This window comes from Limulus polyphemus, unplaced genomic scaffold (assembly GCF_000517525.1).
Source record: "Limulus polyphemus unplaced genomic scaffold, Limulus_polyphemus-2.1.2 Scaffold713, whole genome shotgun sequence".
In the NCBI taxonomy this organism is placed as follows: Eukaryota; Metazoa; Arthropoda; class Merostomata; order Xiphosura; family Limulidae; genus Limulus; species Limulus polyphemus.
The window spans coordinates 471,864-486,034 of record NW_013666323.1 but is presented as its reverse complement, the minus strand read 5'-3'; the positions used below and the strand labels follow the sequence as shown (position 1 = coordinate 486,034).

At 31.9% G+C, this 14,171-nt stretch overlaps 1 protein-coding gene across 1 annotated transcript in view; it reads left to right on the top strand.

The window, feature by feature from the left end:
• The first annotated feature begins 8,801 nt into the window (after positions 1–8,801).
• Positions 8,802–14,171, top strand: part of LOC106460119 (G-protein coupled receptor 161-like) — a 14,872-nt gene continuing 9,502 nt past the window's right edge. Inside the window, exons 1-2 of the mRNA XM_022386757.1 lie at positions 8,802–9,022; positions 9,502–9,684. Coding sequence (XP_022242465.1) covers positions 8,802–9,022; positions 9,502–9,684 — 404 coding nt within the window. The remainder of the gene's footprint in view (positions 9,023–9,501; positions 9,685–14,171) is intronic.

Sequence of the window (14,171 nt, the reverse complement as noted above, 5' to 3'; positions counted from 1 at the left end):
AATTAAGTGTATTACAAAGTTTGTAACGAGAAAGATTAAACTAGTTTTAATCAAGAAGGGACTAGGATCGCTGAAGTTTCTCGGAAAGAATTTTTACGGGAAATTATCTAACAAGCAGATACGTAACAATATGTTTAAAATTCGCCACATGTTCCGTCAAAGCTGATTCACCCATTTTTAATTTATCAACAGCATTTTTATGTTCTTCACTTGGTTTAAACTACTTTATAAAAACAAAATAAATATAGGAGTGAGTGTGTATTTCTACTGTATCAGTGTTGGATTAAAGTATTATTTATTCATTGTTACGGCTACAATGCTTTGGTATAAGTAATTTATTTAAAGTACAGTTTAGGATCTAAGAGTGGGTGTGTATTTCTACTGTAGCAGTGTAGCGTTATGGTATTATTTATTCATTGTTATGGTTGCAATGCCTTAGTCTGTCCGTAATTTGTGTAAAGCCTAGAAAATTTTCTTTCTGTTTGTGTTTTATTCATAGGGATTTAATGGGGAATGATCTAATTAGTAAAAATTATCTTTTTTTATATACGCTTTGTATTAACTTCATTCATCTTGTCTTACCTACGTGATCAGATATGCAGTTTTTTTTTAAACACTGACTCAGTGTTTGACGTATTTTAGACTAGACATCGGACTACAAGATTCAAATTCACATATGACATTTCATAATTATATATATATATATACATATGTATTATTCTATTCGGACACGAATATAAATTTGTCATAATAATGGAAATGATATAAACCGGGGTGTGTGTGTACGTTGAAAGGAAAAGCTATAGTGTGAACAAGAATATGGTTGTTGTTTGTTATTTAGCACAAAGCTACACAAAGGGATATGTTTCTAGCAGTATAAATAAGTCCGCAGACACGTCGCTGTGCCACCGGGGGGGGGGGGCACGAATACAGAAAGAAAGAGTCAGACACTAGCAAAAAAAAAGTTGTTTCATATATTGGTCCTTTAACTTATCTCTGAAAAATGCATATATGTAACATTTTGAAGCTATAAAATGTACTGTTACATGTTAGTCACTGATATTAATCCTACTTCGGACTAGTTTATTGTTGCATAAATACAGGACATTTGCAACATAAATTGAAAACAAAGTAGATCTGGCGAGCTTTCCGCTAAGTGACGACAATAGTACACATACCCATAATACAGTGTGTGTATTAGATGTATGTCCTACTTTTATTCACATGTTGCCATTCAAAGTACATCAACAAGCGAATAAGCTAAAAAAGAAATTCCGTTTTTCCTACAAACAAAATTGACGGGTATACGATAGAATTATTGAAGCGGTGAGTTTTTCGTTGAGTCAGCCAGGATAAAGTATACTTAACAGACAGATATATAACAGAACGTATAGTGGGAGTTTCACTTGTTCTGGTGACTCATATACATGAAATAATTCAATAATACACACAGTACTTAGACAGTACATTTCAGGGACAACAATACAAAACATCACTTCTGACGAACAGCTAATATGTTATATTAATAGAAATATGTTCGGTAATCCTAGAATTGCTAATGAGATCCTTATCGGTTTTTAAAAAAACTTTTTCTAAACCATTTATGTGCCAAATTATTTGTAGGTCTATCAATTTGTTGTTTAAAGAGTTCCAGATAACGTATGAATCTCTCTCTCTCTCTCTGACACACACACAGACATAAAATTAAACAAATAGTATCATCAGTATTGTAGTTAATCCCACTAATTACTGACAGGATTTCCTTTTTATTTTACATAGAAAATGAATGACTTCACCCAATTATTCTGGCCATTTCTTTACTCTGAGTGTCATAGCAGGAAAACTATTAAAGTATTCAACATGTTAACCTCACGGGTAGTGAATGTTATGATAAAGTATTCAATATGTTAACCTCACCGGTAGTGAATAGTATAAAAACAAATCAGCATCTGCACATTTCCTGGCTTATCAAGCTTCAAGTATTTAAATACACCTTCATAATTAAGTGTTATATAGACCTTATATATATATGAGGGCTTATAACACTAAGGGGTTTTGATACCCGCGATGGGCACAGCACACACAACCCACGAACAAACCTTATTACTTAAGTTAATTTTGTATTATAATGATCTAACTAACTTCGAATAATATAATAAATAGGCTTTTGTTTGGTATCTTTTTGATATCACGACACATATGTTGAGCCACAGTATTTTTTAATTAACTTGTCGATGCTTTACTACGTCGAGACTCATTAATGAATGTTAACATCTGAATCAAACAACAACATGGAGAAGTTTGTTTCATACATTTTTCAAAAAATTAATATTATATCAGTTATGTTAACTTCTACATTTTCAATATATTTATAAACTACATACTAAGTATGATTTTGTTTCAGGCATTATTTCGAGGGAAAATAAAAACTTCAGTACAACTGCACAACAATCTGCTACATTGGTAAACCTTTCTGTTGAGCACCTACATACGCTGCTATGTATGTTTTACACAAGAAACGGTACGTGTAGGACAGACATAGAAGAGAAGTACACCTGCTCCGTAAAATAGGCATGCAAGCAGACTACATTTGTAATTACTGAAGCGAAAGTGAGTGCCAATTTTCTTATATGCTTGAATAACTCACGCTGACAAAACTACTGTCTAATAGACAAAATACCGACATTTTGGATCAAAACTACTGTTGAATAGACAAAACACCGACATTTTGGATCAAACCTACTGTTGAATAGACAAAACACCGACATTTTGGATCAAACCTACTGTTGAATAGACAAAACACCGACATTTTGGATCAAAACTACTGTTGAATAGACAAAACACCGACATTTTGGATCAAAACTACTTTTTACTTCAAGAATTTTTCTGTAGCTGTTTGGGTTAATATTTGAATGAAACCCTTCACCACAAAATTTAGTATAGAATATATAATTTTGGTAATTAAAACTTAGAAATGATTGTTTTTTTCTCTAACGATTATCTTTTGACTGACTAATAATTTTTTTTTGCGTTGCAAAAATGGCAATAAAACTCAAGCTAAAATCTTGGCTATAAGCTTTGAAGATGTTTATTATACTACAACCAAGAAGACAGAAATTACTCATATGTCAAAATTAAATCGAAAGAGAATACAAGAACAGTTGTAGTAGAGTATAAAACGTAATTATGAACTAAAATACAAAAACAAAAGTACCAAGTGAGCAACAGATAATTTAACCAAATAGGAATCTACTGAATACGTGACAACTTAGTACATAAATTACTAACTTCAAAAAAAACTGAATTTTACTGGATCAATACGTAACTGATTATTAGACGTAGCGCCATTTCCAATAGCAAGAACAGCATTTAGAAAAATAATGACGTAAGTAAAACACGCAGGTTAAAAAACAAACAATTAAAGACAAAAGTAAGAAGCTCTATAACCCGAGTACTTTAGAAAGGTAGATCATTCTTCATCTTTTTAAATTAACGCATTATAAAACTATTGGAAACAACTGTTATGTAGTTCATCCCTAAATGGGGACTGTCTTTGAAGAGTAGATTACTAACGAATGTTGTATTCTATTCTATTGCAAGGAGAAAAATCTACAGCAATATAAATTAGCCGACAATGTAAACGTTTTTACTAACCACATGCTAAGGGTAATTCAGTTTTCACAAAAGATAAGTTTCGTTATAATACTCTGACTACAAGTGAACATTTAGGTCTTTAGAATTACAACCGAAAATACACATAGTGACGATAACCAACTGACGATTAAATAAATTTTAATAATTTTAACTTTAAATATTTTTGGTACTGATTTATGACATTCGGTGCTTCTTATTTATGGTACAGGATAGGCTTCATTAAGTCTATACGTTACTTTTTAGTTCTGGTTTATATAGTTAGCAGATTTTTGATCAGAAGTTCTATTCATAAAACAAGGCTTTGAGAGAACAGTTGGTATTATGTTGTTATTTTTACACAGAAAATATTTGAAACTTCTTACTTTAAGAAGATACTTGGTACAATAAAATGATTAAATTAGGAATTCCCTGTTGCATCTTAACTGGGATTCTTAAAAAATGAAAAATTTAATCGACATACTATTTACACTAATATGTTTTATTTCCTCCGTCACCGAAAGTGATGGAGGTTATGTTTTCGCCTCTGTGTATGTGTGTTTGTCAACAGGATTTCTGAAAAACGGCTGAACGAATTTGGACGAAAGACTTAGATGTAATTAGTTTTTGGAAGGTCAAGGTCACGCAAATCCAAAAAAAATTCCTATCTGTTAACATGGGAACCGATTTTTCACGCTATAACTCAATCAAAAATAATCGGATTTTGATAAAACTTGTTGGAAATATGTAGAATATTATTCCTCGTTGTTCTGTTAAAAATGATTCATGTTTTTTGATAACGATGGACATACGGACACAATTTTCGTATTTTTTGAGGGCCCAATATGACCAACGCTGTGTAAGGAGGTATGCGATCTACTGAGTGTCACTCTAGTTTTGTACTTGAAATTTTGTAAATTATATTTTCTTTCCAATGTTTGATTTTCACTATCATTTTCTTATCTTATATTTAATTCATTTTTAACGTCATTTAAGTGAAGCATCAGAAAGCTGTATATATTGTCACTTAAGGAATTTTCAAGTGTAAAAATGTACTTACTAATATTTTTATGTCTTCAGAAACATAAATAACTGACATATGACATGCAAACATTTTTATTGAAGTTTAAATTTAAAAAGTAATAAATACTGTTTGATTTATGTTATTCTGCAAATAATTAAGGCTCATGTATTATTTGTATTATTCTAGATTATTTTGAAATATATATATATATTCTTATTAATTTCAAGAAAAAAATATTTGTCACGATTTTAAAAGTATCATAGAAAAAGTATTTTATCTTTAAATTCTTATACAAATATTGTAACGGGAAGGATGTGAGTTATCTCGTTGGATTTCGAGTCCTGGTAGCTCATATATAGATTAGGATAATAACCAATGCTAAAAAAATAGCTCAAAATAGTAAAGTTTGTTTGGAATTAAGCACAAAGCTACACAATGGGCTATCTGTGCTCTGTCCACCACGGGGATCGAAACCTGCTTATTAGCGTTGTAAGTCCGCAGACATACCGCGGTGCCACTGGGGGGCGAAATAGGAAAGAATAATTAAAATATGTCGATGAATACCCTTGTTCTGCAATCGTATCATTCTAATGAATGTTCAGGCATATGTTAACTATACTTTTATATCCAGTTTTTAACTATTTTTCATCTTATTTATTTGGGATTGTTCAAAGAAGTACTTCAGGAGAATCCATCAAGAAGTACACATAACACTGCTTATAAGTCAAAGGTACGTGAATAATTAGCATACAAGTACAATGGCGCCATTTACAACAATAATTTTCAAACATTTATTTTAGTGGCTCCTGGGCCTAAATCTCCATTTAAATTTATTTTGTTTTTAACAATTTCTGAAGATTCTTTTTTTATATTTAATTCATCCTTATTCGTTAACTGTTTAAGAACTTTTGTATTATTCCAATCAATAATATGTTTAAACACCGCCACATGTTCCGCCAAAGCCAATTCACCCGTTTTTAATTTATCAACACCATTTTGATGTTCTTCACTTGGTTTAAACTACTTTCTAAAATTCTAAGTCCCACTTTGAAATTGAAATTTGGTAATTGAAATTTGAAACTTCAGAGTTTTTCTGGTAGAATATACCAGTGATTGAAAGATCTTGAATTCAAGATAATAAGATTTTAAGATACAAAATCTATTTTAGAACAAGACCTTTATCAGTACGATTGGGATCAATAAAAGTGTATTTATTTATTTTTAATAATATGGATGACTTGAAGATGCATATTCAGCTATAAGGTGAAACTATAAAGCATTTGCTGATATGCAAGTCATATTTCATGAAGTAGATCGCCAAATAATGGCTATTTAGATTTATTTTTAGTATTCTGAATGCATATTTGAAGATAAAATTTTTAACAGCCTTTTAACAAAAAATATTAAGAATTCCCTTAAAGACGTTTGTTTCATCCCAATTTTCATATTATTATTGTTAGCTTGGAAAGCTAGTACGAATTAAATTACTTACCTGTATTTTTTGTAATAGGATGTGTCTCGATCATGTGTAACATTTAAGAAGGTGTACATTATTTGCATATATTTAATATTTTGCTGTATACATTCACGGTACTTGTGCGCATTGGACCAAGGAATATGTAGTTGTTGTCTTTTTTTTGGGGGGGGGAGGAGTGGGGAGAACCAGGTACTCGACTCTTCCAACAGAAATATGCTTATACAGTTTCTTCTGGGATTTCAGGTATTGATGTTTTAAGAAATGGAAGTTTTCATACAAAACTCTTTTTAAATTTTTTATAAAATCGCTTTGAATAACACTGAATGAGTTTAGTGTTGTAAATAAGACAGTTGTTTTCTATAGGGCATTTCAAAATTCAAACTGGTTACGGACAATTTGTAGATCTTATTCGATGACGACGAACCAACTTTTAGACTAATAATGGTTGGAGACGGCTTGAATGGGTAATGAAGAAAAACTTTAATATAAGTTTAACATAACAGCAAATGTACAACGTTTTGACAAGGTTTTGTATCATCAGGTATCTGATGTTACAATAAAATATTTTATGAATATTATCCATAACTGTGTTTCATTTAAAAAAATAAACATCCAGTATAAATGTTCAGTTTCTGAAGAAAAATGTTTAGTCCAAAATTCTAACTTGCATATTTGTTCAATTAACATGCTTTCCAGTGGATCAGCGACAAGAACTATACTGGGCGCAGCGCAGATATCACATTGAGTGGGCTTAACAACAAACAATAAAATCAATTAACACACATGCACATCTGATAAAGAGGTTAATTATACTTTATAAGAATTATGTCCCAAGTCTTGTGGTGCTCTAATAGCTACTTCCCCTCCATCGTGGATCATGCCCATTCTGAGGTTACTACTCTCGTCCGACACTGACATTTCCGTTGTATCAAGTTCTGCGAAAGAGTGAGGTCAATCTTAGACCACCCATCTGGGCAAGTTTTCCACAGGGTTTCTCCTGAACGTGGGCATCAGCTTCCAAGACCACCTTTAAGCAGATCAATTGCTTAGAATTTCATAGCTAATAAGGATATATACAATATCATGGGAGGGAAGATTCTCTTGAATGAGGGGTGTTCGAACTTTGGTAACAATAGTGGCAGTCTTGCTTGATGTGGTGCGCTGTTTAAATAGTTTTTACATGGATGATCGATCTTTCCTTGCCGGTGGTATTCACTATGTTGTTGATCTTGATGTTTTTGTTATTTTACTATACGAATACCCTTTTTGGTGACACACGTTACTGCATGAATATATATATATATAGTTCGTATATGCACTATTCCCAATTTTGACGTTCATCTATGTTCATACGACAATATTACATAAAGTAAGTGCCCATTCATTGGATCAATATTAAAAAACTTGTTAGTTTAGTTCAACACAATAAGTTTAAAGTATGTTTTATATATTTTTAACTTGTGAAACGAGTCTTTCCGTATATTGATATTTAAATGTTTATACTTCTAAACTAAGGACATACCCCAAGGAACGAAACTGGTGTAGTTTAATGCGACATCTGGTGAGTGAACGCCCTGCCTGATCCATAGTCACGTGTGGCTAATTTGCAGTTGGATGCTCATTTCCAAGAAAATACATATATTTCTTTCTGACATGAGCAGTCAGATTTCGGCAATCTTGTGTACACGTGGTCTGACTCGTTTGCTTCATTCATTATAATAATACTCAGTTTTTATCTGTCCTGAAAATGCGCACCTTACTATCTAAATGCGCACGCGCCTTAATGGTTGTAAACAGCAGATGGATGTGAAGAAAAGCTTATCAAAGTTTTTGAAAAGGTCTGACATTAGGTTATATAATAACATTATAACTTTATTTACTGATAGTATCAAGTACGATAAAGTTTAGCCCTAACTAAACTAAAACCAAAAACGTACACAAGTTACATTGTTAATTTATCTCTATCGAATATAGGTCGTACTTAATAAAGGCTCAACTAATGTTAGTCCTAAAACAAGTGGACTTGCAAGTTACAGGTTTTAGTACCCACGATTAGAATTCTTTTGTATTATTCTAGAAATCCTGGATTTAAACTTAAATATCTGTTGCAATAAAGATACTAATTTGTTTGCAAATTTTTTGTGAGTCTCTGCTAGTTGTGAATAATTGTTTTATACATAATAATTATTTTACTGACTTAGTAATATCGCTTTTAAATGTATTTTGTAATTTCTCAATAGATGTGTATTTAATATTTCTATCTATCTCTTCTACTATATTTCTAGGCTTAACAAGGTTTTATTTGACAACAGATGTATTAAACATATCTATCTTGATTATTAGTTTAGTTTTATGAGAGACACAAGATAACTGATCTGTCTTATCAAAATATTTCTTTCCAAGACAACTAATATAAAACATTATGTTTTGTTGTCTAAGTGCTTTAGTAAACAACAGCAAAAAAACTAATTTTTCACTAATGATAGATTTAATTTTCGAGAAGATCGGACAAGTTGACCCTTTACTGATAGTGATAAAGTATGTCTTTGTTGATTGTTTTGACTTTGAACTTTTCCAGCTCTTGATCTGATTATGAAGAAACGGACTTCGTGAACACAGTTGGCAGTCTAGAAAATTTAGAACATCCGTGACTTGAGATATGTCTGCAAAATGTCGTTTATGACTACTATTGATATAAATGCTTCTTTTTCTGGTAACAGTGATGAAAACACCTCAAGCACTAGAAATCTCACAGTGAAAAACCTTTACTCTATTGACAAGATAGCATATTCAGTGACATTGGCCACCATTTCTTTATTGTCTGCTGTGGGAAACTTCTTGGTGACATACACTCTGTTGAAAAAAGAAGAGAGCTTGTCACCAAGCAACAGGCAAGTATCTTGAGTCCATATAATAAAGATGCAAAAGTTTCGAAAAAATTGCCAACATATATATATGTATATGTACAGAGCAAAATAAATAGCTGTACTGTTGTTTCTGTTAAATATTTAATTGTTGTTAAGAAATATATAAGAAGAAAATATAATAAATTTATTAGGCAGAATTTTTGGTAGAAATTAATATTACATGCTCTGCATAGAATAAAAAAGAGAACATTTCGCATTAAGCTGTAAACGGAATATTTACAGGCTCCTAATATCAAAATCCGTAATACGATTGGTTGATTTTTGTCTTGGGTTGTTTAGTGTATGGCCTAGTGATGATCGTTAAGGAGTAATATCTGAGTGAGAAAAACAAACGTAACTGCGTTAAGATAAGTTATAAACAATTGTGCGAGAACGTTTGCTGCCATACCAAGTGTTTTCCAGTAATTAAATATTTTTATGTATTTTTTATAATTTTTCCAAAGGTTTGTTTTAAGTTTAACAAGCTCCAACTTCCTATTGGCTGTTCTCGTCCAGCCCTTCTTAGTCGTTGCATCGATTACACAAGAGTGGATTTTTGGTGTCATCTGGTGTCATCTGACTGCATTTGCCTTCCTGTTAGTGTCTACAGCAAGCATCTTGACACTAGCAGCAATCGCAATAGACAGGTACATAAAAATAGTGTAATAACTTAACTTCCTGCAGTAAGCGGACATAAAAGTATCATTTGCTAACGATATTCTCTCCAGTTCACAGGTACAGAAGACAGACACGTGTCAGGCGCTGTTGTGACTTTTTTTAATAGATGGATGATATGCACCATATACAGACGTAAATTATATCAGTGGACAGGTGTATTCATGGAGTTTAATCCAGTAGAGAAGTTGCATGAGTAGCCTACGCTCTCGTAACTTATTCCATACCATTTTACATAACGTATGTTTTAATACAGAAAAAAACCTCTAAGGTACCTCTAAGATTTGATACATTGTAAGGTTAACCATTTTTGAATGACACTTAGTATATATATACAAGTCTCAATGCACATGCTACTAAGCACAATGTACATGGTTACGTTGTATGGATAAAATATATATCTTTTATATATACATTTGGTGACACATGATATTTTGCATAATGTACAACGTTACACGGTACAAAAGCGCATCGTTAACTTCTTTTGTATGATACAGTGTCGTGTGTACAAAACTCATAACAGGTAATATTATGCATAATTTGCACTGTTAATGTAGACGGACTTGCCAAACATGCCCAGCGATTGGTGACAGAAGGTCCTAGTGACAACAGTCCTAATGCAGTGTAGTACCAAACTTGGTTTCAATAAGTGTTACTATTCTGTGAAACCTGATCATAACTAGGTTTAGAGAAGTATCTGCTGTAATTTATTTTCATTTTTGTTTCATAAACTCGATCAGTTGATGACAACTAGAATGTTGTGGTCTGCTCCTTCTAGTTAACCTATAAGAAGATCTCGAAGGTGTTTCGTAAGATTCAGATGTGTTTCTCCCACAAACAAACGTTAGAATGAAGAGGACATGTGAAATTTCGAAACTAGTATCCATATCAATTTGGAATTGTATTCTTCTGTAAGTGTGGATTTAAACTTTATGGGTCTTTCATGTTTTAGGTAGGGAATGTTATTCTGCTGGAACAACACACTGACCTGTTAACAACACAAAAAAAGACTCTGCTATGGCTTGTGGAACGAGTTAATATAACACCCCTTGATACTCAGGGGTATTTACAAATCCATATGCTTAACTGATAGATTCCTTATAATAACACTTCCATTACAATCTTTCCAAGTCGGTATAACAATCATGGGCAAATTGCTCACCTTCTTATTTTCAGAACTATTTTTGTCTATTGCTTTTAGAGTGGATAAATAACCTATTCTCATACGACAATATTTGCGACTGATCTTCAATATTCCTTTACACTAGTCAAACCAATCTTGAGTATCCCTGACGGTGATAAATGGTGTGCCTATTTCAGGTCTTCCATAGGACCCAGAAGCCTTACGAGTAGAACCTGATAACAATACTTAACAGTTGAATTTGTTTTAATATCTGAACGTGATATCAGATACTTTTTCATATTTCCAACAACTGGACGTTGGTCATACTTCGGAAGCACTTTAGGCTGACCTGAACAGTTTTCAAATGTTTTACCGTCAAGTTTCCAACATTGTTTAATGACTTCATCACATTACCATCAGCTTACAAGCTACCCTCTCTAAAAGTCATGTATTACACGAGGCTTTGGCATCTTTCAGGCAATTAATACTACTAATTCACCTGTCGGGTATTTCTCTGCGTTTAGAATTACTAAGCTCCCTTACAAAGCATGCTGTATGTAACATGTCACTTATTTAAATGTTCCTCTAGAGCAGTACATTTCTTACAATGTATTTTACCATTTGCAATATGCATATTGTACAGGTATATTAAGATATAACTAACGTTTAAGTCTGACCTTGATAAAGTAGTTTTGTGAACTTAATAACTCTTGATGCCACTTACACAGTACTGTAGGGTTTATTTTTGATCATGATATTGTGTATCTAACACATCTTTTAATTTAAGTATCGTATATTTTGCAAGTGTTTTTTCTGATCACGATATTGAAGTTGATGAGTACTCAGTACTTATTAAATGATATTGTATATTATGTGTAGGTTCTATCTAATTATGATAGTTTTGTGTACATAGCTCGTGTTTAAGTGCTCTGTTATAAGCTTACACTTCATCCGACCAGGGTGCTGTGGTTGATGTACATTTAATACCTGAGTAAAGGTATTACATATAAGACACCTTTAATTTTTGAAAAACAATCACGAAGTTTGTGTATTTAACCGTGTTACGCACTTTTAAATATGCAGGTTCTGGCCATGATTCTATAGTTATGTGTAATTAATAATTGTTACAAAATACTGTTTATTATATTTATATGTAATCTCTGCAAACGTGGCTTTACGTTGATTGGGTACCTAAACATCAAATACATTAACTTCTTATCAATAAGCACGACAGTACTTAATAGTAGGCATCGTGATGAAATAAAATGGCGGCCATACAAATCGCCCGTTTAAAACCACCTGTAAAATGTCTGAACAGTAACAACGACTATTTCAAAGTATTGGCTGAGAAAAACTATAAAACCTCCCAAATCGCTATATACGTGTTTATAGAGTGAATCTAAATTTTAATATTTCAACGAATTTTCATCTAAGTGGGTAAGTAAGTGAATTTTCCAGACAAGTATACAGAAAAACTGACAAACCTTGTCGCTCTAATTCTTTCACAGAACTCTTCAGCCTAGGATCCCAGTGATTCCTTTCTTGCACCGAAAAGGATACAAGTATATATATATAAAACGGACGATGCGTTACTTTGGGCATATAATTAGATTTTAGGGTAGGTTGGTAGAGATCCTGATGAGTACTAAAATCGAATCGGGTACACGCGTGCCCCACGCTTGGTATTGCTGGCACATAAAAATATAGCTAATAAAAAGGAAACAAACAAGTACAATAAAAAAATTGAGTTACTTAAAACTTAAAACTTTTTATCCCTACTTTGGCTCAGTCTAATATAATTACAGTGATTTGCCAAAATAGGGATACAATTTTTAAAAATTTATGTAACTCAGTTTTTGTAGTTTTACTTTATTGTTTCAATACTTTTGTAGCATTAAAATTTTCTATATTAGTATAGCTGGCTAGGTTACGTATATATATCGAACCCTACTTGTCTTTATAAAATTTATTTTTTATTGTACTTGTTAGATATGAAATGATAGTCAATTTGCATTACACGATACTATACTTAAATATATGACATATCTCAGATATTACTGCACGTAGTATCCAATTTGTGACTATTATATAGTAATGACAATAAACATTCAACTTTAACAATATTGTATATATTGTACTGTGGCACTTCCTAACTAATCTCAGCTTCTGTTGAAGGGAATTTTGTAATGCATGTATAAGTTTTGATGTACAGTGCTTTACGCTGTATACTTTATTTATGTTGTGAGCATTTTATTCTGTATACTTTAGCTTCTGTTATAAGACACAGAGTATACCAGACTTTTTTATGTGGGACTTTATATCGTGTAAGTAACGTTTGTTGTATTATACTGTATTATGATTCTGAAAGTCTTTACGATAAACTTTTCCTCTATGTTTGTGTGTGTGTGTACAATATTTTATTTTCTTCTGTCCCTGGTCCTTTCTCTGTCACATAATCATCTGATATCAAAATATTTTTATAAATTAACTGATGCAGGAATTTAAAAATAATTGCAATATCCTGTTTCAAATTCGTGACAGTGACAAAATGCAATAATAAATATAGCTCAATCAGATCTTAGCTCCACGTTCAGTATTGTTCAAGCTTTCAGCTCCTTTTCAAAATATCGAATAGTTTTCATATGAATACAATATTGTTGGGAAAAGATATTTTTTCAGTCTGTATACTTTATAGCACCTGAATATTATTTTAATGTCAGATTATTTATTATTCCTTTTGCAAACACGTGATTTACTAAAATATGTTAACTTGAAGACGGCTCCAAGAGAGGATTTGAAAACTTGCTCGTGAATATTGAACATGTATAAAACCCGACATGATTATTTTGTTTTTATAATTGCTAATTTCATGTGTAACCTTTCTCATTTTCTTCTTATTTTTCCGTTTTCGTGTAAGGGTTACATAATTTTCTGTGGGCGTTTTGGATTCCTGACCATCTTAATCCTAAGGTAGTTACCCCATTTATCCCACCTATTTCTATGCCACTCATGAGCACTTAACCAATTTCGTAGATTCTTGAATACGGTTAACAAGAATGCATTTAGCATAGTTTTTTTTTATAAGAGATTACTGATTATTGTCCCGTATTTTAATTTTTAAAGACTAATGACTTTAAAATTAAAATAAAAAGATTAGATATATTTTCTCAATGGAAATTCTATTGTATTGTCATAGTTTAAATTATAAAATTGTTTTGCATATTTTGTGTTCTTTCGTATTGAAGAATAACAAATCATTAAGGTATTTTATGCATTTTAGTCGTGTTTCCACTATCAATAATTTCATTAATAAATTATAGTCCCACCAAACATGCT